At 47.0% G+C, this 25,592-nt stretch overlaps 1 protein-coding gene across 3 annotated transcripts; it reads right to left on the reverse strand.

Annotated features, from left to right (window-relative positions):
• Positions 1–4,799: 4,799 nt before the first annotated feature.
• Positions 4,800–19,584, reverse strand: VWA1 (von Willebrand factor A domain containing 1). 3 transcript variants are annotated; one of them, XM_074218738.1, is made up of 6 exons: positions 19,479–19,584; positions 15,254–15,817; positions 9,334–9,612; positions 8,789–9,058; positions 6,768–7,037; positions 4,800–6,265 (listed from the first exon to the last, which is right to left on the reverse strand). In XM_074218738.1, the coding sequence occupies exons 1-6, from the start codon at positions 19,546–19,548 to the stop codon at positions 6,234–6,236; spliced, it is 1,485 nt and encodes a 494-aa protein (XP_074074839.1). In that variant the 5' UTR covers positions 19,549–19,584; the 3' UTR covers positions 4,800–6,233. The 3 variants fall into 3 exon arrangements, with proteins under 3 accessions (XP_074074839.1, XP_074074840.1, XP_074074838.1); XM_074218739.1 differs by having other exon boundaries at positions 6,922–7,037; positions 8,789–9,061; XM_074218737.1 differs by having other exon boundaries at positions 8,789–9,061.
• Positions 19,585–25,592: the final 6,008 nt, after the last annotated feature.

Consider the following 25,592-nt stretch of genomic DNA (forward strand, 5'->3'; position numbering starts at 1 on the left):
CATTCAAGGAGCTCACAGCCTCTTCAAGGAGATAAGATAAACTGAACTAGAATATTTAATATCATGAGATGATTGCTCCAGAGAGCTGCAGGTCACTGTGGGATCCGAGGAAGAAGGCTGTTGCCAGCCAGGGCTTGGTGGGGGTTGGGGCTAGGAACAGGGGAAATCCCTATGGACAAAGTAGTGATACATTGGGGTTTGAAGCATGGGTAAATATTCGGCAAGCAAAGGGGTAGAAAGGATACTAAAATGCAAAGCATAGGACAGGAGCCTCTGGTGTTGGCCACATTACAAACATGATTAAATAAAATTCTAATTGGTAGTGTTTGAACATACCCAGAACTTCCCAGTGCTTTGGGTTTATAAAAATTTGGACTGCGCCTAATTGTCCACAAGAGGAGTCAGAAGCAAACAGACTGCCCCCGTATGTGATTTCCCCTCCAACATCTATACATCTGAATTAGTACATTATTTGGTTGGGTCAAAACTTAAGCATTTGGAATAAGATCTGGGTTATCGATTATAGGTGGGGCAATCATATCAGAACTGATGAACAACATTCCAACAGATGTTCCTGTCTTTGAATAGACATAAAATATACCAATTGTTTTTATTGAGGAGTGTTCAAGTGATCATTGCCTGGCAGCTCAGGACACAGCATCTCCAAACTGGGCAATGCCACGAAACCAGCTTTCCCCCAAATGACAGTATTCTTTGGCAGGACCAAATTGGACCAGCCTTAGAGGCTCTTCGGCCAGGAGATGGTGCTGCAGTCCCAGGTTCTGATCTAGCACCCTGCTTGATGCTGATGTGTTTGCAAAGTTCTGTCACAAACCTGTTTTATCTGAACCCAACATGCCTAATGGTGGCACATGGGAGGTCACAGTCTGTGTTTCTGCTATGCCCAAAAAAAATTTGGGCAAAAATATTTGGAGCAAACAGGTGCTTCTGGGTTAATGTCCTTAAATGAGGTCATCTGCCCTGACTGGGAGTTTAAGAAAAGAGGAAAGATACAGAAAAGGGAGAGGAGGAGAAAGGTGAGACAAAGAAAGGGAGAGAGGAGAAAGAAAAAGAAGGGAGAAAGGAAAGAAAGGGGAAAGAAGAGGAAACAGGTAGTTTGGTGCCAAAGGCAACAGAAAAACAAGGATTTTATACACTATACAATCAAACATTTAGTTGCTAGATGGTCAGGCACTGTGCTAAGCACTGCTACAGAAAGAGGCAAAGGACAGCCCCTGCTCTTGAGCTTAGAGTCTAATATGTAGACACATGTTCATAAATATTTATACGCTTGGATTTTCACCCATGTCTTTGGGCTAGAACTACTTGCCAAGGCATCATATATGCCACCATCAAATGGGTCATTAAAAGTCTCTGGGGTCAGAGAAGTAAGTGTAATTTATTCTGATAACAGTTTCCTCCAAAATAAACCCTGAATTGTAGCCTTTGTCAGGGGTCAAATGTTCACACTGAAAATCTTATCAGCTAGCTTCATGCCCTTTTTAAGATAGATGATGGATGTAATGTGTGCATATCAATGCATATATAATTAATATATAATATATAGACATAATTTACAAATAGTATGTATATTTGTGGGTGTGTATTCACATGGCTAGGTGGCACAGTGAATAGAACTTCAGACCTGGAGTCAGAAAGATTCCTCTTTCTGAGCTCATATACAGCCTCAGATACTTCCTAGTTTTTTGACAAAAGGAACCCCTTTTGTCTCAGTTACCTCATCTGTAAAATAAGCTGGCAAACTTTGCTAGGATCTTTGCCATGACAACTACAAATGGAATCATCAAGAACTGGATACAACCAAAAATGACTGGGAAACAACACATATGTAGATACATGCATGTATATGTACATACATGTATGTGTATTTGTTTATACATTTAGATCTCTGTATCTCTAACATAACCACAAAGGCTGCCCCCAGGCTGCCTTTTGGTGATATCTGGCTCACCTAACTCAGAGAATCATAGATTTTAAGCTAGAAAGTATCGCAATGATCAAATAAGGTTATATGTAAAATGAGATAATGTATTGAAAGCCCTTTGCAAACCCCAAAGCACTTCCCAGTTCATCCCTCCTACTTTATGGATGAGGAGCTGAGTCCAGAGACATTCGTTGTACTGGAGAGGTTGGAAATGTTTTAGGTCCCATGTGAGGGGCTGGGCTGGACTCATCTTAAAGACCCCCTTGCAGTTCACTGCGGCCCCTGACCCTGGAAGCCTCTGCAGAAGGCCACACCCTGCTGATTCCACATTGGGTTCATCCTTTCTGGGCCTGTGACCGACTTGTTAAAAGAGGATCTGGGCAGTTCTGCTTTGTCTCTCTCTTGGCCTGGCAGGGTTCCCTTGCTGGGGGCTTGTCTCTTCTTTCAGGCTACTCAGCAAACTGCAGATGTTCCGCCTGGGTGAGTTTTTATCATTTCATAGCTCATTCGTGCTTTAAATTTTGCAAAGCAATTTCCTCCAATCTTCCCATTTTCATTGTGAATATTCAGCACCCATCATCATGTGGTCAGGAAAGTAGACATGAGAAGGATTTGCACCTTCTACCCCATGAATAACCCACTCGCTCAATGTTCCGGTGGAGCACCATATGTATTCCCTATGGAGCCTTTCACACAAGAGATCCTTAAAAAACATTTATGTAATTGATGCAAGCCTTGCTTTAATACAGTGGCCCAGGAAGCCTCCCTCCATAATCCCTAAAATGGGCTAGGTGGCTATCTTCCTTCTGCAATTTTTTTTTCATTCACAGCAAAGCTATATAAATTAGAAGTTAGGCCTGGAAAGAGGCCAGGATGTTTCAAACAATAGAATAAATTAAGATCAAACTAAAGGATGAATGGTTGTGAGCAGAGATGATTGAAAACTATCTTCAGAGATTTGAAGGGTTGAAATTGGATAGCATTGTTCTTGTTTTTATTGTTCCTGGCTATCAGATTAGGAACAAGGAATGGATGGAAGAAAAAGCACTTAAACTATGTTAGGCCGTGTGCCAAATGCTGTGGATACAAATAAAAAAAAACAAAACCCCAAAAACCAAAGACAGCACCTGTCCCTTGAAGGAGCTTTCACTCTAAAAGGGGAGAGACAATACACATAAAGGGGAGGTCACAGGAAAGATGAGTGCCTTCCCAGGGCAGTGGCAGAATGGATTAGTGGGGTGGTAACAAGATAGGAGGACCAGTTGAGTGGAATAAAATGCAAAGAATCAGATTTTAGGTCACCACTAAGAAAAAGCTTCTTGCCTACCAGAGTAATCCAAAGGTGTTGGGCCTACTATCAGAATCTGGAGAGAGTAGGCTTCTTGTCAATGGAGTCCACTAGGGAAGACCAGACCAATAACTCATTGACAGTGCTGCCATTGGCACAGACATTTATGCTAGCAGGAAGTCATTGGTAAAACTGCATTCTAAAAATATACTTTCAATTAAGATACTCCTGTGTAAACTGTTTGGGCCAGAGGGCTTACCCTATGCATAAGAAAGTAGTTTTTTCATCAGTTCTCCCCTTCCTTCTCCCCCTCCCCCCCATCAGACTGTTAAATAACACAACTCTTGCCTCCAGAAAGGGCAAAACAATCTCTTCCTCTGGCCCGCCTACAATCTTTGAATCATCCCAGGCCATAACTTCCAACCCTTCCCTATCTGTGTAGTCTACCCTGGAATGTAAACTCCTTGAGGGAAGGGTCTGTCTTTTTGTATTTGCAGCCCAGCACTTGGGATATAATAGTCGCTTAATAAATTCACTTTTTATAGATGAAAAAACTGGGATGGAAAGAGGTTAAGTGATTAGGTCAGTGTCTGAGGCAGGAATTTGAACCCAGATCTGCTTGAATCAAAAGTTCAGAACTCAAACTACTACACAACTTTTCCATTTCTAAAATGCATTAAACTTTACAAATATTTCTTCACAGCCACATTCTCAAGTCAATTTTTTCAAGTCAACACAAATTAAATGCCTACTATGCGTAACAAGTGGGGACACAAAGATCTTGGGAAGGAAACCTGCTCTGCTATTAAGCCAGGGTTCCTAGGGTTGATATCTATCAGAACTCAAGTCTTCAGTCAGTCCAGTGATCCTCCCAGGGTCCTCCCAGGGATGTCTTATTTAACCTAGGAGGGTCCAAAGGAAGGTCACTAGCAAGAAGAGAAACAATTCTAGTTCTGTTCAGCCCCCAAGAGCTGGAAACTATATAGGTGGAAGTGAGGAAAGGCAGCTTTAGACTGGAGAGTAGCCATTAAAGGTAGACTGGAGAGCAAGGGTTGCCCCTCCCTCCAGGTCATCAAGGGGAACCTGGAGGACCACTTGCTGAGGACAGTGTTGAGGGGATTCTGGGTTAGATCAGAGGCCCCTTCCAAGCTCTGACCTTCTATGGAGCACCCAGCAGTGCTTGACACAAAGCCGTCTTTAATAAATGTTGAATAGTTTGGCCAGTTTCATGAAAATGAACAGAGGAGGGAAGAATTTTGCATTTAAAACTGGCTGGGACATTCTTGGGATGAGAAAGCAGAATCGAAGAGGAGAACTAACCTGCCTGGGATTACAAAGGAAGTAAGAAGTAATAGAGCCAAGATCCAGATAGTTTCTCTTTCTAGCACATAATTCTAACTAACCTCTTGAAAAACTGGGGACACAAGGATCCCCTCCCCACACACTGGGTCTGGAAATCAGGCTGTTTTAGCAAACAGATCTGTTGCTTTATTTTTTTAAATTGTATCATCCATCTGGGCTTTTTTACCAAAAACCAACAGAGAAACATTTGAGAGAGGAAAACCATTCTGTGTGTAGGCTTAATTTATTGTCATTTAAAAGTCTGTTACATCAATGGGGTAACAAGGGAAAAAAACCAAAGCATTTGGTTAGTTCAAGATAGCCTGTGCAAAAATCATTTGGTGATCTAGACATCCACCGGCTGGGATTTGAACACAAGAGTTCTCCCTTTGGAGTCCTACTTAGCATGAGTTTGGGAGTTAGAAGCAATCTAGGGCCACTTCACTGGGCCACAAAGAGGAACTAGTACTAGAAAAGAGTAGCAGAGTACAAGAGAAACCAGAACCCCTTGTAGGAAGGGGCAGGGCAGAACACTGAAAATTCAGCCATCTTCCACTGGCCCCACCATGGGGCACTTGGACAAAGTAGCTTATGATTATTTTGATTTTCGCCTCCCCAGTAGACCCTTCCAATGTCACTAGTAGTATGTAAGGGCCTTGAGGGCAGGAATACATTCACTTTTTGTTTTGTACTCTCAGTGTCTGGCATGTGACAGATACTTAACAGTGATGGAATTGAACAGAATTTCTCCTTCAGAGGTGACCTTGAGCTCTGGCATGGAGTTCATGACCTGGAGTAGAGACCTACTGTCAGAATCTGTCTCTTTCGCCTAAGGATCAGCTGACAGACTATCAACCAGGGAAGAATTGTTGTTATTCTTGTTTTTATTTGAAAAGAAAGATGTATTTTCTGCCTCAAACATGGCCCCCTCCACATGCCCTCTCCTTGGATACTCTTCAAGAAAGATCTGATGCAATTCTTGTATCTTTGGGTGTTAGTGATCTCCTAGAGACCACTTGTTGGAAATGGGGGAGGAAATCTTCGTTTAAGGACAGGCTCTGCCACATGAGAAGAAAAAGTGGTTGGAGTCCTAATTGGGGAAATTTAATTTTGGGGGAAAACCTTTAGGATTAGAAGGGGGCAAATCTGAGAGGACAGTGGTCATCCCTGTATCCCTCTTCTGCCTATATTCTACACCCATGGCCAACCCTATTCAAATTCCCCAATCAAGACTTGAGGCACAATCTCCATCCCCCCTCTCTTCTGGGGAAACCAGGCCTAGGAAAATAGAGACAAGGTCTTGGGTCAATACCTTCCATCCTCCTCAACTCTTCACTTTGGACAGGTCATCAACAACATGTGTTAGTACAAGAGAGAAGAGAGTGAACCTAGGGCTGATAGCTGAACAATCAGCACCTCAAGTTTTGAACCCAAGTCCTTGAGGATGGCCCAAGCTGCACCAAGCTGACTGTTGCCCCACTGGATGTAGGTACCCCACAAGGGAGGAGAAAGGACTGATGGGGTTCAGAGAGACCAACTAGCCACCGAGATTCCATCTCTCTCCAATCTCTTCGGCCCAGCGCTTTCCCCTCTGGGCTGTTTCTGATGGAAAGGCTGGGCTCTCCTGTTATTTGGGACTAATGACATTTTGGTACATGGCTAAGTGAGTCGATACTCAGGAGCTGGTGTGACTGAAAAGAAATAGAAAATATGGTCAGTTTTGTGTCAGAAAATATTCTCACTGAGCAAAACTGAGTTTTTCTAGGCTGGTTGAAAAGTACAGAGTGACTCTATGGAACAGACTCCTCCAGGACTTCCATTTGCTATATGTCCAGCCCCCACAGATCCTCAGCCAACAGAAAAAGGACAGTCTAGTATATCACCTGGAAGGTCACCTACCCACTTGTGGGCCCTCCTGCAGGGGTCAAGCCCCGGTTCTCTCCCCTTCAGCCAGGCCTCTCTCTGGATTTCTTCTCACAGGGTATACTCCTTCCCACTGGTCCTTCTATTTTCCAGATGCCTAAACTTTAGTCATTCTATAAGCTTCACTTGAAGTCACACCTTTTCTACAAAGTTCTTGTTCCCTGATTCCTCCAGCCCTCCCATATTTCCTCTCCTCTGAGCTCCTCAACTCTGACCATCTTTGGGATCAGAATTTTATTACCTGCTGCTATCGTTCCCTTCTCCACTCACCAGGGTGCATGCGGATGGTCTGGCACCGCCGAGCCCCAGCGTGGCTCTGGTAGATGGGCGTCACACACACATGGTTGGTGGTGCCAGCAGATAGGCCCGTGAGGATGACACTGTGGGTCTGTGGTGAGACACTGAGAAGGGACGGGGCCCCTACCTGCCGCCGGCACCGTATCTGGTAACCCTGGACATCACCTTCTGCAGAATCCCATGAGGCTTTCACAGTGCTAGGGCCGAGGCTCTGGAAGTAGAGGCGCCCAATCTTGGAGGCCACTGGCCCCAGGGCAGAAAAGAGGCTGAGGTCAGCAGAGTCCTAAGGAATGGAGAGCCTGGCACAGAAGGGACAAGGGACCCCAAGGGGTGTCCCATAAATGTAGAAGGGACTTTAGTGGCTGCCATCTGACCCCTTCATTTTAAACATTAGAAACTGAGGCACAATGAGATTATGCTTGGTCCAGAGTGCCGTAATTACAAGGTGGATGAGGCAGACTTGAAGGCAGGTCTTCCCCACTGGGTGATGGTGCCTCTTCATTAAGTATTCATCATGTACAGAATACTGTGTTGGAAGGACAAACCTTATAAGAGATAGACTAAAAACTAGCATTCAAAGACCCTATTCTCATCCCCAATAATCTCCCCAGCTTCCTAAAACATGCAGATTCCATGAGCCAGGAGGACCCTGAGGGTCTCAAACCCAACTTTTCCCAATAGAAGGAATCCACTCTGCATCTACAAGTTCTGCTCTCCCTGGTGACAGGGAGCTTGCTACTTCAGGATACAATTCTTTCTAACTTATCTGTAACCCACCTCCCATACCAAACCACATTCATGACCCACAACACATGTGGGCTTATTAGGATCAGTGGGAAAAGGTGAATGGGGGCAGGGAGCATGGAGAGGAGGAACAATCTGATATATGGTCTCCTCTTGGCTCAGAGAATTGATGAGTTATCTTTGACTCTTAGAATTTTGGGGGGGGGACATTAAGACTGAATAAGACTCCTCTTCCCATCCTGGGTAGGAATGTATGTCTGCTTACAGAAACAGTCCAGGTAATAATAAAAGTATTGTAAATAAAATAACAATAAAAATTAATGAACAAAATAATTTTAATAAGATAATAATAAAAGTCCTGCTTCTAGCTCTCTAGACTTCAGCCCTTCTCATCCTGGAACATCCCTCCATTCCTGGAGTCCCCTTTGCATTGGCAAATTCCTCTCTGGGATTCCATTTTGGGGAGAAGCCCCCCCCCCAAAAAATTATCCTTTTCTCAGCTGCTAGCTCTGAGCTGGTCTCCATGCCTCAGCTGGCTTCTCAGTTTGGCGCTGTTTCTTTTCCTCTGCCCCTTATAGTTCTGCTCCCTTTTGTATTTTGTCACCACCCCTCCTCTCCATTAGAATGTAAGCTTCTCAATGATAGGCATAGTCTCTCTTTTTGCATATATCAGTCCCCCCCCCCCCCCCCCCGTACTCAGCACATGGTAAGCCCTTAGTATATGTTTATTTTCCCATTTTGCAGATGGGAAAATTGAGGCCCAGAGAGGTTAGGAGGTGTGGTCTGACACACCTAGTGTCTGAGTTTGGATTTGAATCCAGATTATACTGAGTTCTACCCATTGTACTAGGCTGCCTTTCTCCAAAGATGGATTCAAAACTCAACTCTACCACCTCCTGCCATTCTTTTGTATCAGCCAAGACTCAGACTCAAGCCTTCTGACTCCTGAGCAATTCTCTCTACTATTCCATTTTCTTTCTGGTAGAGAAGACTAACTTCTTTCTTCTTCTTGTGATTTCATCCCTGTGGGAACCAGTGAGGAACTCCTTTACCAGGATTTAAAGGAGTCTTAGGGAGTCGAAGCCAGGATGGGACAGGAGCAGGATTGGAACCTAGGCCTTCCCATCCCCAAGGCCAAACTTTTCTCCCTTGTACTATATGTCTAGTCACTCTCAGCTGGGGTAGTCTAGGTATGGCCCTGCCTTCTGTGTTGCTCTGAGCCCCTGAGGCTGCCCTTGACCCATCCTCACCTTCTTGTGTACAGGCCTTAGCTGACAGAGCTTTCTCTCGACCAGACCGATAGATGGCAGCCACGGTGACCAGGTAGGTAGTGTTGGGTGACAAGTTTTCCAACGTGGTGCTGTTCTCTGTGTTGGGCACCTGGAGAAACTGGGCCTCACCCCCTGGCAGGGGGCCATAAAGAATCTCGTACCGTAGCACGCTTGCAGGTGTTGGGGCCCAGCTTACGTGAAAACTATTGGGCTTTGAGTGGGAGATGACAATCCGGGCTGGGCTGACCTCTTCTGTAGGGTATGAGAAGTATGTGATTTGGGGAAAACCAGAAGCCCTAGACCCTCCCCTTCTCAATGGGAGATTCTTTTCTAGCCCTCCCTTCATTCTATCTGAGGGAAGAATTCCTTTCCCTGATCCCAAATACTTGGAGGTTTCCCCTCTCCACCTCTCTGCCTTATCAGACCCTTCTTCCTCCCAACATCCTCTGGGGTACAGGGAGTGAGCATTAGTTTCTATGACTCCCAGCTCTTCTTCCTCCATCCATTATCTTCAGGAGTCTCACCTTCCAGAGTAGTGACTTGAGTAGCCTGTGGGGGCAGGTACTGTTGGTTGGACTCGGGGACCAAGACCACCTTGTAGGTGGTACTGGGTTCCAGGCCATCCCACAAATAGCTGGTTTCATTCCCAAGCAAGGAGTGGCTCTTCTTGGCACCAGGGTCACCACTGGGGGTCACCTCCAGAAGGTAGAAGCCAGAATCACCAGACAGCAGGGGTGGCCATACCAGGCGGAAGCTATGGGATGTGACATCAGTGGCATGAAGCTCATCAGGCCGCATTGCCTCTGGCCATAGCAAGAGTGGAGAGAGAAAGAGAGAGAAGAAATAGGAAGAGTCAGACAATATCACCTTCCCAGGTGAGCCAGTTTTTTTTTTATATAAAGACTTACTTTTCCCTAGCCCCCTCCCAAACCTCCTCCTCTCCTCTGATTTAGCCCCCAGGCGCTTCTCTCTCCCCACTATTAGGGACTTAGGAACTAAAGACTCTTCAGCCTTTTCCCATGATAACCTAACAGGGAAGGGCTAACAAGTTAGATTTGGCTCATTCAGAACTGCACCAGCAGCTAGGAGTTAATTTAGTTTGCAGTCTGTGAGTTTCATTTTCAGTTTTCAGTGGGTCAGAGGCGGTTTGATCTTCCCTTCCCCTCCCAGAATTCTCCTGAGGAGAACCCTCTGTCTAGTTCATTCAGTAAGGGCTTAAAGATTCTTCTTCCTGCTAAGCCCCCCCCCCCCCCCCCCCGTGTCTGAGTAGATATGACTGCTCAAATTTTCCTTCTCCTGAAGGCTATATATTGGCAATCATGATAAGGATGCTACCCAGCTCCCTCCTTATTCCTCCAAATCTTGGACTGGTTGGGACTTCAGAAGCTGCCTGGTTCAACCCCTACACTTTCCAGATGAGAACACTGACCCCTACAAGGTTAAATGCCAGGCCCAAGACTAATAAGTGTCAGAGGTAGGACTTGAACTCCAGTCCTTTGACTTTGGAACCTATGCTCTTTCTACTGTTCCAAGCTGCCTTCCCAATGAGCTGAGCTCGACTGGGCTTATGACTCACCTCAGCTCTGCCCTGGCAGAGTCCTACTGCTCAGTCTGGCTGGGCCCCAAGAATTTCAGACTGAGGCCCTTGGGCTCTCTCCCTGAAAATGGGCAAAGGATCCAGGCAGGATTTGGTAGTCTGGAGCTGGGTCACATTCTTCCTCCCTCCCCTAGGGAATGAGAAGCTAAGATTCTCAGCTCCCTTAGTCTTGGTCAGATGCCAAGTAGAACCATGTAGGCACTGGGGAGCTACAGAAGGTTTGAGGACCAGAGGATTGCCAAACTCACATCTTTGGGATGTTAGGGAATTGAGTCTAGTGGGATGACTTGAAGGGTTAGTTAAGGAGAGATATTGCATGAGCCAGATGGAGTCTGTGCCATAGGTCCCTACTTTCACTTCAAAGTCCCACCACCCTGCAGATACTTTTGAGTTTTACCACTGCTTCTGAGAGTTGGTCCTGAAGCAGCAGAAGCAAACCATCCTCAGCCTGCTGCCCTGTTTCTTCTGGCCCTGCTGCCTTGGGATCCTCCCTGGGATGGATTCTTAAGGAACAGCCCTCTCTGGCCTCTCCAGCCTTCAACACATGACCCACCTCCTTTCCCCACTGCTTGGAAGCCAATGATTAACCCAGAGAGAGGACACAAGAATCCTCGGGTTTCTGGCATGTTATTGCAACCACAGCTGGCCTGGACTGGGATTGGGCCAGACACTGCTGGCTTGATGAAGAATGCCAGGGCCCCAGCCCACCTGCTGGGCAGCTTCCTTCTCTCTCCCCAGTCCCTCCCTCCAGAGACGAAGGTACTGATGCCAGCTCCCCTATGCTGCCCTTTATTACTTCTCTCCTGCACTATTGCATCAGCCTTATCCTAGCCATTCTTCCAAAGTACCTTATAGGAATAATTTTCCTAATCTTCAGAGACTTGGAATATGGAAATCTCCTGCTCCTAAACCTTCTATTGCTCCCCACTGCCCACAAGGTCCTCAACCTAGCAAGGTCCTCCCAGAAGGTCCCAATGGCCATTCTGCCTTCCTACCCAAAACCCCTACAGAAGACGGTCAGTCTCAGCCAGACTCTTATTATGACCCACCCCGGCCTCTGGCCCTTGCTGGATCTGAATGGCTTTCACCTCACTTCTCTCCCAATCCTTTGGGATACAATTCAACATTGTCCACCTCTTCCATGAAATCTGTCCTGCCCATGTCTCCCTTCTCTGAGCTCAGAGGTGAATCATAAGTGAGTCTCCTATCTCCAGGCAAACTAAGTTCCCAAGAAGAGGGACTAGGTCTGAGATGTCTCCCTTTTCCCTCCCCCTGTCCCCACATCCAAAAAAGTCTAGCATTTGGGCTGTTTGTTCATCTGTCAAATGAGGAGGTTAAATTTGACAGCCCTTTCATCTCTGGAACAATGAACTTAGGATGTTCTAATCTTATGACTAATGACTTTATGATCCCTTCCAGATCTAAAACGTCTCTCTGCCAGAACCCTTATTCTCAAATATGATAACATATATATATATATATATATATATATATGTAAAATTCTTGAAAATCTCCCTTCAAGGATACATCTGGGCATATTCCTCCTGAATTCAACAACTTTCAATATCTCCCTCATACCTGCTGAGTAAAGTTCCAACTCCTGAAGACCCTGCCTAAGGTGGCACTACCTTTCTGGTGATGGGTCATGATGATATGAATTGGATTTGTGTGAGGGGTGCTGAGCAAAGTCACCAGCCTCATTTTCTCCTCCAGTCCTCTGAGTCCAGTGACCAGACAGAGATCAGACGACTGGAGTTGACTCTGGATGTAAGGTAATCAGGGTTAAGTGATTTCCTAAGGTCATACAGCTAGTAAGTATCAAGTGTCTGAGACCAGATTTGAACTCAGATCCTCCTGACTCCAAGGCTGGTACTCTACTATAAAACCTGACTGCCATAGTGTTAGGTCATATTACTCCCTTCATACATGGTATGGCTCAACCCTTCCCCAAGCCCTAATGTACCCTGGATTCTTGGTCAGCTGTGTCTGCAAACTTCAGTCCCTAAGTTTAGAATTCTCTCCTTGCTAGATTCCTACCCTTCCTCTCAACTCAACTTGAATGGTTCCTCCTCTAGGGAGGAACTGATTAACTCCCTGATTAACCTTCCCTGGTTCCCTGGCAGGAATAACTTTCCTCCAAGAGCACCTTATTCAGAGGGGTCTAAGACACAAATCATCAAAGTGATGCCTTCTATTATTATCTTTCTTTGTTTCTTATGCTGGTTTATGACAGTGAGCCCTCTGAAGTTAGGGACCCTAATCTTATCTAAACTTCCTGTTCCCCTGCAAAAGTATCTCATACACACAAATGCATACACACACACACACACACACACACACACACACACACAAACACCCCTCTAACAACACATACTTCAAAGCCTTATGATTTCCTTCTTTTGGGGCACTCCCTTTGCTAATAGAGATGACTGGAGGACCAACCCCACACCCCTAGGTAAAAGAGCTTCTAGAACTGCTCTGATCGCCACATTCATCAACTGGTGACCAATCTACTAGGGACGAACCAACAGACATTTGTTGCTTCCTACCCTCCAGATACTATACTGGACACCAGAGATATAAAACCAAAACTCAGAACTGTCCCTACCCTCATCTGTCCAACAACATTCACACAGATTAGCATATATTAAATCAATACAAAGTGATGGGGGAAGGGCATTACCCATTGGGTGAAATCAAAAAAGGTCTCATTTGAGGAAAGGATGCATGAGTTTATCTTTGAAGGAAATGGAGGGTTCTAAGATGCAGAGGTGAGGGGCAAATGCTTTCCAGTCATGAGACAGCTTGGTCAAAGGCATAGAAATGGGAGATGACAGATGGTATGTCATTTTTTGAGAAATATCAAGTTCAACGTGGTTGTAGAGTATATGAAAGGTAATAATAAAGTATTTTAAGACTGGGAAAGGTCAGTTGGAGCCAGGTAATAAAGAGTCTTGAATGACAAAGAGAGATTTATTTGGAAGAGGAAAAAGGGAACCATTGGAGTTTATTAAGTGGAGAATGATATGATTAAACCTGAAAGGAAGAGGGGAGAGGGAATGACACTTTGGTAGCTAGGTGAGAAAGGGAGAGACTTGAGGCAAAGAGATGAACAGGCCACCTCTGTAACAGGTAAGAAGTGAACTTGAATGAAGATAGCCTTGGGAGTGGAGAGGAGAGAACAGAATAGGGAGAAAGACATAAGAATTGAATTGTTGTAATATGAAGGAGGAGGGGGAAGAGTCAAGGATGACAGGTCACCACCTGTACCCCTCCCTGAGCTTAGGCTGTACGCCACCTCAGCATCAAAGGACCCCCTTCACACAATAGTGAGCCAAAAGAATGCACCATGCTAACTGCTTCTTGATTGGCTACACTACTGCCCATCTCTGGCTGCTCCAATGCTTCCTCTGGACACCTGTCAAAGGAACCTTGGGAAAGCTGTTACCATATTGTTCATCTGCTCCAAGATCTCTTGCCTCTAGGATATAATGCAAACTAGAGTTTAATGTCCTCCACTCTCTGCCTCTGCAGACATAGTCCATATCATTAGGTGGGGCAATGGATCAAGTTGCTGACCTTAGTGAAGAGAACAGAAGTTCGAATCTGGCCTCAGATACTTGACTCTAGCTGTGTAACCTTGGGCAAGTCACTTAACCCTGACTGACTCACACACAGGACCATCTCCAGTCATCCTGATTCATATCTGATCACTGGATCTAGATAGCTCCTCAGGAGAAAGTGAAGCTGGCTGGCGGCATGGCACAGTTCCCCTTCTCAAAAATCCAATTCACGTGCTTGTCATGGCATCACCTCCCTGATGTCGTGGTCCTCTTTGAGAATGAAGGACACATATCACTCCCTTCCATGAACCCGACATTTCATCCAAACTGGCCTGTTAGCTGATTCTTGAGTTCAGTATTAGATCTCTGGCCACCAAACCTTTACCTGGCTACTCCCTATGTTGGAATTTATTTCCTTCCTCATCTCTGCTTCCTGGAATTTTATCTTTCTTTAATCTAAAGTTTAATTGGCACCATTTACTACTCCTGATGCCCCACCCTCCTGTTTGAACTCAGGTATTAATGTGGTATAACGGGAAGATGGCTGAATTTCCAGTTCAAGGGACAATATTTGTTTGAAATCGCTGGGCCTCAGTTTCCTCATCTGAAAAATGAAGGAACTGACCCAGAAAACTTTTTTTATAGGGTTTTTTTTTTGCAAGGCAAATGGGGTTAAATGGCTTGCCCAAGGCTGCACAGCTAGATAATTATTAAGTGTCTGAGGTCAGATTTGAACCCAAGTCCTCCTGACTCCAAGGCTGGTGCTCTATCCACTGTGCCACCTAACTGCCCCCCCAGAAAACTTCTAAAGCTCTCAATCTGTAACCCTGTAATTGATCTCACATTACCTTGTCTTTATTTAGCCATCTATATCCTTACTGTATACATGGAGTGTCCCCAGCAAAAACCATGTTTCTTGAGGGTAGGAATTGTTCATTTTTGTCTTTGTAACTCTGGCTGGCACCTTGAAAGTAGTAGGTGGGGCAACTAGATGGCACAGCAGATAGAGCACCAGCCCTCGAGTCAAGAAGGAACTGAGTTCAAATTTTGTCTCAGACACTTGCTACCTGTGGGACCCCGGGTAAATCACTCAACTCTCAAAATAAATAAATTGTCCCAAAATAAATAAATAGAAGTAAAATATATAAATAAGAAAGTAGTGGGTTCTTTAAAATGTTTGTTTAAATAAAGGAATGACATTTCACTAGCTCCTTCAGGAAGTTCTGCTTGACATCTAACCTCAGACCCTTATGCATTCTGGTTTCCCAGGGACTAAGGGCCTACCAAGGATGGAGCTCCGCAGCTCAGGAACAACAATTTGCAAGTCATCCACATCCACAAATCGCAGGTGCTTCTCATAGGGCTGGGAGGCTGCAGCAGAGAGGTCCAGAAAGTTGCCTCGGCCAGTGCTAACAATGAAGACAGTCACCCCCAGGTCCTTGAGGGCCTGCATGGGGGCCTTTGTATCATCGCTTGAGCCACCGTCGGTCACCCACACCAACACCTTGCGCACGCCAGGCCGAGCGCCTGCCTTGGTGGTGAATAGCTGCTCCTTGGCCAGATCCAGGGCCAGTCCGGTGTTGGTGTCCCCCATTAGCTGCTTGGCAGCCCGGATGGCCTCCTGTGCGGCAGCCCCTGAGTAGTACTGGTCAAAGGGGAACTCGACAGTGGGCTTGCTGCCCACGTGCACCATGCTGGTTTGCACAGCCCCTGGGCCCAAGGGTAGCAGCTGGACCAGCTGCCCCACAAACTCCTTCACTCGAGAGAATTCGTAGTAGGAGACACTGGCTGAGCTGTCCAGCAAGAAGAGGAGGTCACCCTGGGCAGCTGGGGTGTGTGTGGCAGGGCCTGGCAGAAAAAGAAAGACAGAGAAGAACTCAGCGGTGGGACAGCAAGAATAACTGACTGTCTATCTACTATGTTTATAACATATTAAAGATTGCAAAGCTTTATACACATATGTTGTCTCATATGATGTTTACAACAACATGGAGGTGAGGTGAGGTAAACAGAGAGGAGGAGAGGGAAGAGGGAGGAAGGGAAGGGAGAGGAAAGAGAGAGAAGGCAGAGCAAACTGGAGGGAAGAGGGAGAGAGATGAGGAAAAGAGGAAGAGAAGAAAGGAGGAAGAGGGGAGAGGGAAAGAGAGGAAGGCAGAGAAAACTGGAGGGAGAGAGATGGAAGAAGAGAGGGAGAGAGAGGAAAGGAAGGGAAAGAGAGAAGATAAAAAGAGGGGGAAGGAGGAAGGAGGAGAGGAGGAAGGGAGGGAAAGAAATGGGAGGAGAAAGAGAGGGAGGAAGAGAGGTGGAAGAGAGGAAGAAAGAGGGAAAAGGAAGAGGGAGAGAGGAGAGGAAGAAAAAGAGGAGATGATTGAGAAAGAAAGGAGGGATAGAAAGGAAAAGGGGGAAGAGAGAAAAGAGAAGGAACAGAGAAGGGAGAAGGAAGAGAAGGAGGGGGAGAGAGGGAGGAGAGAGGAGAGGAAGGGAGGGGAGAGGGAAAGAAACAAGAAAACGAAGAGAAGAGGGAGAATGATAGAGAAAGAGGGAAAGAGAGAAGAAGGGGGAAGAGAGGAAGAAGGAGCCAGAACAGAGAGGAAAAGAGGGAGAGAGAAGAGAAAGGGAGAGAGAAGAGAAAGGGAGAGAGAGAGAAAGAGGAGGAGAGGGAGAGAAAGGGAGAGAGGGAAGAGAGAAGGAATAGAGGAAGGAGAGGGGAGAGAAGGAGGAAATGGGAAAAAGAGGAATAGAAAGAGTGAGGAAAGAGAGAGAAGTTGAAGAGGAAATGGTGAGATGGAGGAGGTGGGAGAAGGGGAAGATAAAGTCCTTCCAGGTGCCAGAGAACCTCCAAGGTACCTGCATTCTGGTGTCCAATGTGACCTTCAGGAAGTTTGGGGATTGGCCCATGCTGAAAGCCTTAGGGACAGAAAGGTTTGCCTGGGCTTCCTCAGACACTGGTGAGTACCCGGATAATGTGTACTTCAGCCCAGACCCCCTTTCTCTTTCTCTTTTGGTTTGTTTCTCCTTCCAAGCCAGGGAATAGGCCTAGATGATCTCTCAATACTCTCCCATGCTGCCATGCTGGGATTCTATCTGAGATGAGGCAGTCTCAAGGACCCTGAATCCCCACTGAACACTAGGCCTACGCTCAGCCAGCACTCCATGGAACAAATATGGGGGGAGTCTGATAGCTCCCCTTCCTCCTGCTTTTGCTTCCCTGGCCCCCGGCCTTGCAATGGGGACTTGGAAAGACTTCAAAGAAGACACTAGTCACCTCCTTATCCCTCTGTTCCACTCCCTCATGGTGCAGCCCATGGCCAGGGAAGGTTGATTTCTAAAGGGGCTCTTAGCTGGGGCTTAGGCAGGACAGGGTCAGCCTTTCACCTTTCCGGTGGGGCATCCCCCTCTCCACTCCTTTTCTTTCCCCTAAGAAAAGCTTCATTGAAGTAACTGCCGGCTCCCAGGGCCCAGAGGACAATCACTCTTTCTCCTAGAGCTCTTGCCTAGGCTGAGCCTCGAATGCCAGACAAACATCAGCAAGAAGACTAGATCATAGAGCTTGACACAGACCAGTCATGCGAAATGATGGTCGGGGGAAGCTTTGAAGGACCAACTCAAAGGGGCTGATCTATGAGAGCTCACTCCGATAGAGAGAAGGCCAACAGGTTCAGAGAACCTTCAGTTATGGTCTTCTGAAATGGTGGTAATGGAATGAGAAATGGGGGGGGGGGGCGCCCAAAACTCTAAGATATATATGGGCAAATTGTGGACCCTCAAGCTATCCTATTTTTGTCATATGATTCCCCCAAACCGGATCTGTTTTCCTCCAAATGAACATTTGTACAGAGGGCTAAAATTCAAGATACCTGAATTTGAATTCAGACTTTGTTTCAGACTGACTGTGATCTTGGCCTGAGATCTGCCCCCTCACTGGGTTTCAATTTTCCACTGCTAAATAGGGAGATGAGGCAGCTAGGTGGCAAAGTGGTTTCAGGAAGACTCATCTTCCAGAATTCAAATCTGATCTCAGGCACTTACTGGCTATGTGACCCTGGACAAGTCATTTTATCCTATTTGCCTTAGTGTTCTCATCTGTGAAAATGAGCTGGAGAAGGAAGTGACATGACTGAAATGATTAAGGAACAAGAGGGAGAGTCCTCTGTAATCCCAGGCAGCCTGGCAGAGTCAGTGATCAGACTGGAAGAGGAGGACCTGTATTCTGATCCTATCTATGCTACTTGCTACCTGAATGATCTTTGAGCCACTCAGATCTCTCTGGGCCTCAGTTTCCCCATCTGGAAAAGGACAGAATTGTATCACATGACTTAGGAGGTCCCTTCCAGCTCTAAAATTAGTTACCCACGCATCTAGGATCTGTCTGGCAGACCCTGCTACAGGGTGTGAGCCCATTCCACAAATGGGAAAAATGAGGCAGGGACAGTTTTCCTCTCCATCCCCCAGCTGGTTACCCTTTCCAGTGCCCCCAACTGCACCTCTCCAGGACCACAGGTAGAGCTAGCCTAGGCCCATCCATTCTTGCCTCCCACCTGGGCCCTGGGGCCCTGGGGCCCAGGGGTGCAGGTGGTTCAGGGCGTGGGAGGGGGGCCCTCCAGCCTGCCTTTCCCTCAGCCCCTCCCAGGCTCCTTTCCCAGCCCCGAGGGCCTCTCAGCTACAGGTTGTGAAAACCCAGGCTGGGAGATAAAGAGAGCTCCCAAGCCAAAGAGAAAGCTGCGGGCCCCAGTGAGAGTCCCCTTGGAGGAAGGCCAGCCTCCAATGGACAGAGGCCCCAGTGAGAGTCCCTTCGGAGGAAGGCCAGCCTCCAATGGACAGAGGCCCCAGTGAGAGTCCCTTCGGAGGAAGGCCAGCCTCCAATGGACAGAGGCCCCAGTGAGAGTCCCCTTGGAGGAAGGCCAGCCTCCAATGGACAGAGGCCCCAGTGAGAGTCCCTTCGGAGGAAGGCCAGCCTCCAATGGACAGAGGCCCCAGTGAGAGTCCCCTTGGAGGAAGGCCAGCCTCCAATGGACAGAGGCCCCAGTGAGAGTCCCTTCGGAGGAAGGCCAGCCTCCAATGGACAGAGGCGAGCAGGTCGGGAAGCCAGAGGCAGCCCCCAAGACCAGAGAGGAGAGGGCCACGGGAGGCAGGTTCTCGGGAGATGACAGGACTCCCCCTGCTCGGCTCGGAGCGGGGGTGACCCGGGGGCAGGCTACAGCACCCTCTCGGGTTAGGAGTTCCCGGGATGGTCCCTTCCTGAGCCCGAAGGCAGCAGGGAGAGTGGAAGCCGCAGCTGGCCGGCCCGAAGGCGCATCCCATCTGGAAACCTCCATCGGGATGGGGCTAGCCGGCCGCCCCCCAGTCTGAGAGGGATGGCTACTAAGACCCAGGCTGCCGGTGACCCCCAATGTGCGCCCCCAGCCTGGGGGGCACAGGACAAGGGGCCTCCCCGCGCCCAGTCCGCACCCCCCAGCCTGTGTCTCCAAGCTGCCCCCAGCGCAGCCCCCCGCCGCCCGCACCCACTCACCTGGCTCAGGTATGCTCTGCCCCAAAGCCAGCCGCAGGCAGAGGAGGCCCAGGGCCGCCCAGGCAATCATAGCGGCCGCCCCCCACCCTCACCCCGCCGCCGCCCAAGCGCTCTACCCCGACCCTCCGCGGCCGCGGGCCTGAAGCCGGGGAGCAGAGGGGCGGGGGCCGCGCACAGCAGCGCCCCCCAGCCCGGGCGCTGCCCTCCAGGCGCTGCGTCCTGGGCAGCCCGACTCCCGGAGCCTGCTCCGGGCTCTTCTCCCCAGCGCCGCCGCCGCCTCCTGGCCTCCCTGGCCCAGCTTGGAGCGGGGAGGAGGGAGGGGAAGGGGGCGGGGCGGCAGCCGCTTTAGGAGACCAGGCTCAGGACCCACCCTCCTCCCCCCCTCCGGGCCCGCCCGCCCCGCCCAGCTGGGCTTCCCTTGCCGCTGTGCACAGAGACCCTGACTGTCCACCCGAGGGGCTCTGCCTCCCCTGTCCGAGGTGAGGGTGCGCCCCCTCCCCACGGGCCCCCTTGGCTCTGAGAGACTTTGGGCCAGCCAAAAGCAGGAGCTCGGAGCGCGAAATACCCTGGAAAGGGCTGGCTGCGGGCTCGATCTCGGCACCACGTGCTCCCCTCCTCCCCCAGGACTGCTAAAATCTTGGGCTCGGACACTGCCAGTCTTCCCTGGGCCAGCCTGCCCTGCAGCTGTCTGGAGAGTGAGGGATATCATCCATCCATCCATCCATCCATCCATCCATCCATCCATCCGTACATCCATCCATCCATCCATCCATCCATCCATCCATCCATCCATCCATCCGTACATCCTGCCATCCATCTCTCCATCCTTCCATCCATCCATCCATCCATCCATCTATTCATCCATCCATCCATCCATCCATCCGTACATCCATCCATCCATCCATCCATCCATCCATCCATCCATCCATCCATCCATCCATCCATCCATCCATCCATCCATCCATCCATCCATCCATCCATCCATCCATCCATCCATCCATCCATCCATCCGTACATCCTGCCATCGGTACATCCTGCCATCCATCTCTCCATCCTTCCATCCATCCATCCATCCATCTATTCATCCATCCATCCATCCATCCATCCATCCATCTCTCCATCCTTCCATCCATCCATCCATCCGTCCGCCCGTCCATCCATCCGTCCGTCCATCCGTCCGTCCGTCCATCTGTCCATCCTTCCATCCTTCCATCCATCCATCCATCCATCCATCCATCCATCCATCCATCCATCCATCCATCCATCTTCTCCTGGCCCTAGGGACACTTCCCTCTTCCCCTCCTTTCAGGGATTCAGAGCTGAAGATTCCCTAGAGAGAAGGGGAGGGCTGAGTAGGGCAGGGCAAGGCAGGGCAGGGCAGGGCAGGGCAGGGCAGGGCCATGACTAGAAGTACTGATCCCAGGAGGAATTCTCCATGTCTTAGAGCCCTTAAAAGGCAAAGGGGCATAAGTCCCTGAAGAAGTTGGAACAGCCTGAGAAGCTGTAAATAGTTTATTTCATCCTTTACTTAAATTTTTTTTTTTAAAACATCAACTTCATTTCCCAATATATCCCTCCTTCTCCACTATGTTAGAGTCACGCCTTATAACAATTTTTAAAAAGAGCAACTGAATAGCATTAGTATCCTCCTCTATAAAAAATAGTGGAAGATGCCTTATTCTATTCATTTCTATAATAAGGTCTATCTCTGTGACATCATGATGATGATGATATGATGATAATGGTGATGTTTGTTCTTCTTGAAGATCATATCAGGGAGGTGATACCCTGACAAGAAAGTGAATTGGACTTGAATGAGGGGGTGCTTTGCTAAGTTGCCAGCCTCACTTTCTCCTCTGGAGCCATCTGAATCCAGGGGTCATATAGAAATCAGGATGACTGGAGATGGCATTATAGCCTTTCTAAATCTTGTTATTCCCATTTTACAGGTAAGGAAACTGAGACTCAGATATAGGAAGTAGTTAAGGTGGTCTCCCAGATCTACCAACTTCCATTCCAACTTGCTTGTGACTTCATCAAGTTGCTATTTGAGTGCTTTCCATTCTGTATCTCACCTCAGTTGGTCTTCCAATAGCAGCTCTATGAGGAGAGCAACATGTTTAAGGGTTTTTCTGGGTGTGGGAGACAGGGTTTACCTTTTATTGTATTCTCAGAGATTAGTATCTGGTCCAATAAATACTTAAGAAATGATTGTCGATTGATTGGTAGAGGTTCATTACCCCCATTTTACAGGGGAATGACTTTCCCCAGGGAGCTAGGTGGCGCAGTGACTGGGTCTGGTGTCAGGAAGACTTAAGATCAAACCTACCCTCAGACATCTCCTAGCTGTTTGACCCCGAGCAAGACATTAAGTCCTATTTGCCTCAGTTCCTCAATTGTAAGATGAACTGGAGAAGGAAATAGCAAACCATTCCACTATCTCTGCCAAGAAAATCCCAAATAGGGTCACCAAAAGTCAGACACAACTGAACAACAACCTCTCCTAAAATACTGCTTTGATGCCTCTCCCTGGAGTCAAGATGAGTCTAGCACATGCTACTTTGAGAGCAGCCAGCAATTGGTACACAGTAGGTGCTCAATAATTATGGATTGATTGATTGATTGATTGGAAGCCATACTAGCAAAGTATAAACTCTGGTCAATGCTCCCAAGCTGGAATGACTTTTAATACAATCCTGACTACTGATCAGTTCTGTGAGACCTTTCCTGTCCCAGATGCTAGTGCCTCCCTCCACTATAAACACTTCACTAGTATTTACTTTGTGTGTATCTGGGGATATAGGTAATGTGCTTGTCCATGTGTGGATTTATACATATGTATATCTTTCTATGCACAAGTGTGTATTTATATATGTTTTGAATAAATTGTCTAGACCAAACTTCACATTATAAACCAAGAAAAAACTCCAAATGGATACATGGGCTAGATATAAGAAGACGAATAACAAACAAATTAGAGGAACAAGGAACAATTTACCTTTCAGATCCATGGAGACAGGAAGAGTTTGTGACTAAACAAAGAATCACATAGGATAGAATGGACAATTTTTACTGCAAAACTTAAACCATTTTGCAGAAACAAATTTAATGTAGTTATAATTAGAAAGGAAACAGGTAATTATGAGAAGTCTTTGCAACAAACTTCTCTGATAAAGGTTTCATATTCAAGATAAAGAAAGATTCAGGGGAGGCTAGGTGGTGCAGTGGATAGATCACTGGCCTTGGAGTCAGGAGGACCTGAGTTCAAATCCATCCTCAGACACTGAATAATTACCTACCCCATTGCCTTGCAAAAAAACTTAAAAAAAAAGATTCAGATTTAGAAGACTAAGAATCCAAGGGATATATGGTCAAAGGATGTTTTCAAAGGAAGAAAGGAGTTTACAAAGGAAGAAATTCAAGTTATCAAAGATCATATGAAAAATGCTCTGAATATTGAATAGTTAGAGGAAATGCAAATTAAAGCAACTCTGAAATCCTTCTCACATCCCCCAAAATGACAAAGTTGTCAAGAGAGGAAAATGACAGATGATGGAGGGGCTGTGGGACAACAGGTACATTACTGCTCTGTCTGTGGAGCTATGAATTGACTTAGTCATTCGGGAAAGAAGCTTGGAACACTGCCCAGAAAGTTAACAAATTGTTCATACCCTATGAACTTAATATACCATTAGGAGGCCTACACACCAAGGAAATAAAAAAAAAAGAGGAAAGGAATCTAAATGTACAAAAATATTTATAGCAGTTTTTTATGAGGTTGCCCCACTAGAAATTAAGGGGTTGTCTTATTGAGGCAATATGGATGTAATGGAATAATATTGTTCCATAAGAAATGGCAAAATGAACAGTTTCAGAGGTAACCGGGAGGACCTCTGTGAATTGATGCAAAGTGAAGTGAGTGGAACCAGGGCAATTTATAGGATGATATCATTATAGAAAAAAAAATTGTGAAAGACTTTAGAACTCTGATAAAGCACCAAGTTCAGAGAACTGTAGATCAATCATGACACCCACCCCCCTACTTAAAGATGAGAAACTTCATATGCAAAAAGAAGCATACTCTTTGGGCATGGCTATTGTAGGGCTGCTGATATCAAAGTGGCTAGAGTACTGAAGTCAGATAGACTCGTCTTCTTGAGTTCAAATTTGCCCTCAAACATTAGTTACATGATCTGGGCAAGTCATTTGACCCTGTTTGTCTCCGTTTCCTCATATTAAAATGGAATGGAGAGGGAAATGACAGACCACTCCAATATCTCTGCCAAAAAAACCTCAAATGAGGCAGAAAGAGTCAGACATGACTGAAAAAATTGTGGGAATTTATTTTGCTGGTCTATGCAGCTATATATTGAGGACTTTACTTTTCAGATTTGTTTTTTGAAAGTAGAAGGTAAAAATTATGAAAGCTTAATTGTTTTTAAAAGATTATTAATTAGAAAAAATAATAATCATTTTTTTTGAAAAAGAGGAGAAAAAGGTTCCCAATGACTGAGAACCGTAAGAACGTTTGTCCACATATTATCTCTCCATTTCTGCCTCCTGAAGAATGAGGCAATGAGAACAATTTTTTCCAATGGCCAAGAAGACCACTGAAGCGAGCACTGTGGAACATTTAGAGCTTGGGTAGGAGTTGTAAACACCCAGGTCATCCACTGAATCTGGGCTCATCTATAAAAAAAAATGTGAAAGACTTTAGAACTCTGACAAACCACCAAGTTTGGAGAATTGTAGATGATATCCTGCCACTGGACTTCAATGACTCTGGAAGAGAGAATAAAGCTGATAGTTTTGTGAATCTCTGCCTCTCAATTCTAATTCACACTATGATATCACTGAACCTTTTTGAAAACAAAAGACCAGTGAAAAAAATTTAAAAGAAAGAAACCATAAGACCTAAGAAGCTGGAGATAAACGTGTGGAGTCACTGGAGACAAACTCAGATGGAAATGGAAAGAGTGAAAGAGACCCCTACCCTAGAAGTTTCTATGACAGCTTACAGAGTCTAAAATCAGACATCTCTTTTTGACACTTAAAAGCCTTCACATTCTGGCTTCCACCAACCTTTGTAATATATATATATATTGTCTTTCACAAACTGGACAGCCTAGCTAAAATGGTCTCTGTTGTTCCTCACCCTTAGTGTTCCAGTCCTTTACCCAGGCTGGACCTTTTGCCTGGAATGCCCTCTCCTCCTCCTCCCAGCTGCCCCTTAGAATTCCTCTTAAAATTCCTTCATATGGGAATTAAGCTCCCTGAGGACAGGGACCTTTTCATTTTTCCTCTTTGTATTCATTGTCTGGAACTCTTAACAGTAAACTCTTAAGAATAAACACTTCTCTAATAGACACTTAAATGACTTAGAGACATTGTGGGCACTTCAGTGCCTTTGAAATTAGGGAATTGCCTTTACATCCGGCGTTTGTCATATACACATACACAAATCATTTTGGTCACTCTGTCTCAATTTCCTCATTTTTAAAGTGGGGGAGAGGTCACACAGTGACGTCCAAGGGCTTCCAGTGATAAATCTACACTCCTAGAATTGGTTGATTCATTGGGTAGACTGAGGGCAGGGCATGTGAGAGGTAGAGATGGGGAGGGAGGCCGTTTATGTCTCTGCTTCTGCCCTCCTGTCTCCAAGGACACCTGGGAGGGGGCAGAAGCCCCCTCGGCCCTCCCCCCCACTCCCCAGGGAAGGCCATACAGTAAGACAATGCTGGGATGGGGGGGTAGGGGTTAGCCAGGGAAGACATTGGGGGGCTGGGGGCTGACAGTGGGGAGGGCCTCTGCTCCAGGGCTTTTCCTTCCTTCTCTTCCTGGCAGGTGAGAGCGGATGGGAATGGGGGGCGGGAAGACAGAGTCTGACTTTGCCTAAAAAGGGAAATCTCCCACTAGGGAGTCCAAGAACGTCTGCCAGAGGAGCTAAAGCCAGGAACTGGCGGGACTCCGTGACGGGAATCCTGGCGTCTCCCCTGTTCCCAGGGGGCTTGGCTGGGCTGCACCGCTGAAGATCTTGGTCCTCCCCCCACCCCAGCTTCTCCCTCCGCCCCAGGTGTTTCCTGTCTGTGCCATATCCCAGCCCAAGAAGGGAGG

This window comes from Macrotis lagotis, chromosome 1, assembly GCF_037893015.1.
Source record: "Macrotis lagotis isolate mMagLag1 chromosome 1, bilby.v1.9.chrom.fasta, whole genome shotgun sequence".
NCBI classification, from domain to species: domain Eukaryota; kingdom Metazoa; phylum Chordata; class Mammalia; order Peramelemorphia; family Peramelidae; genus Macrotis; species Macrotis lagotis.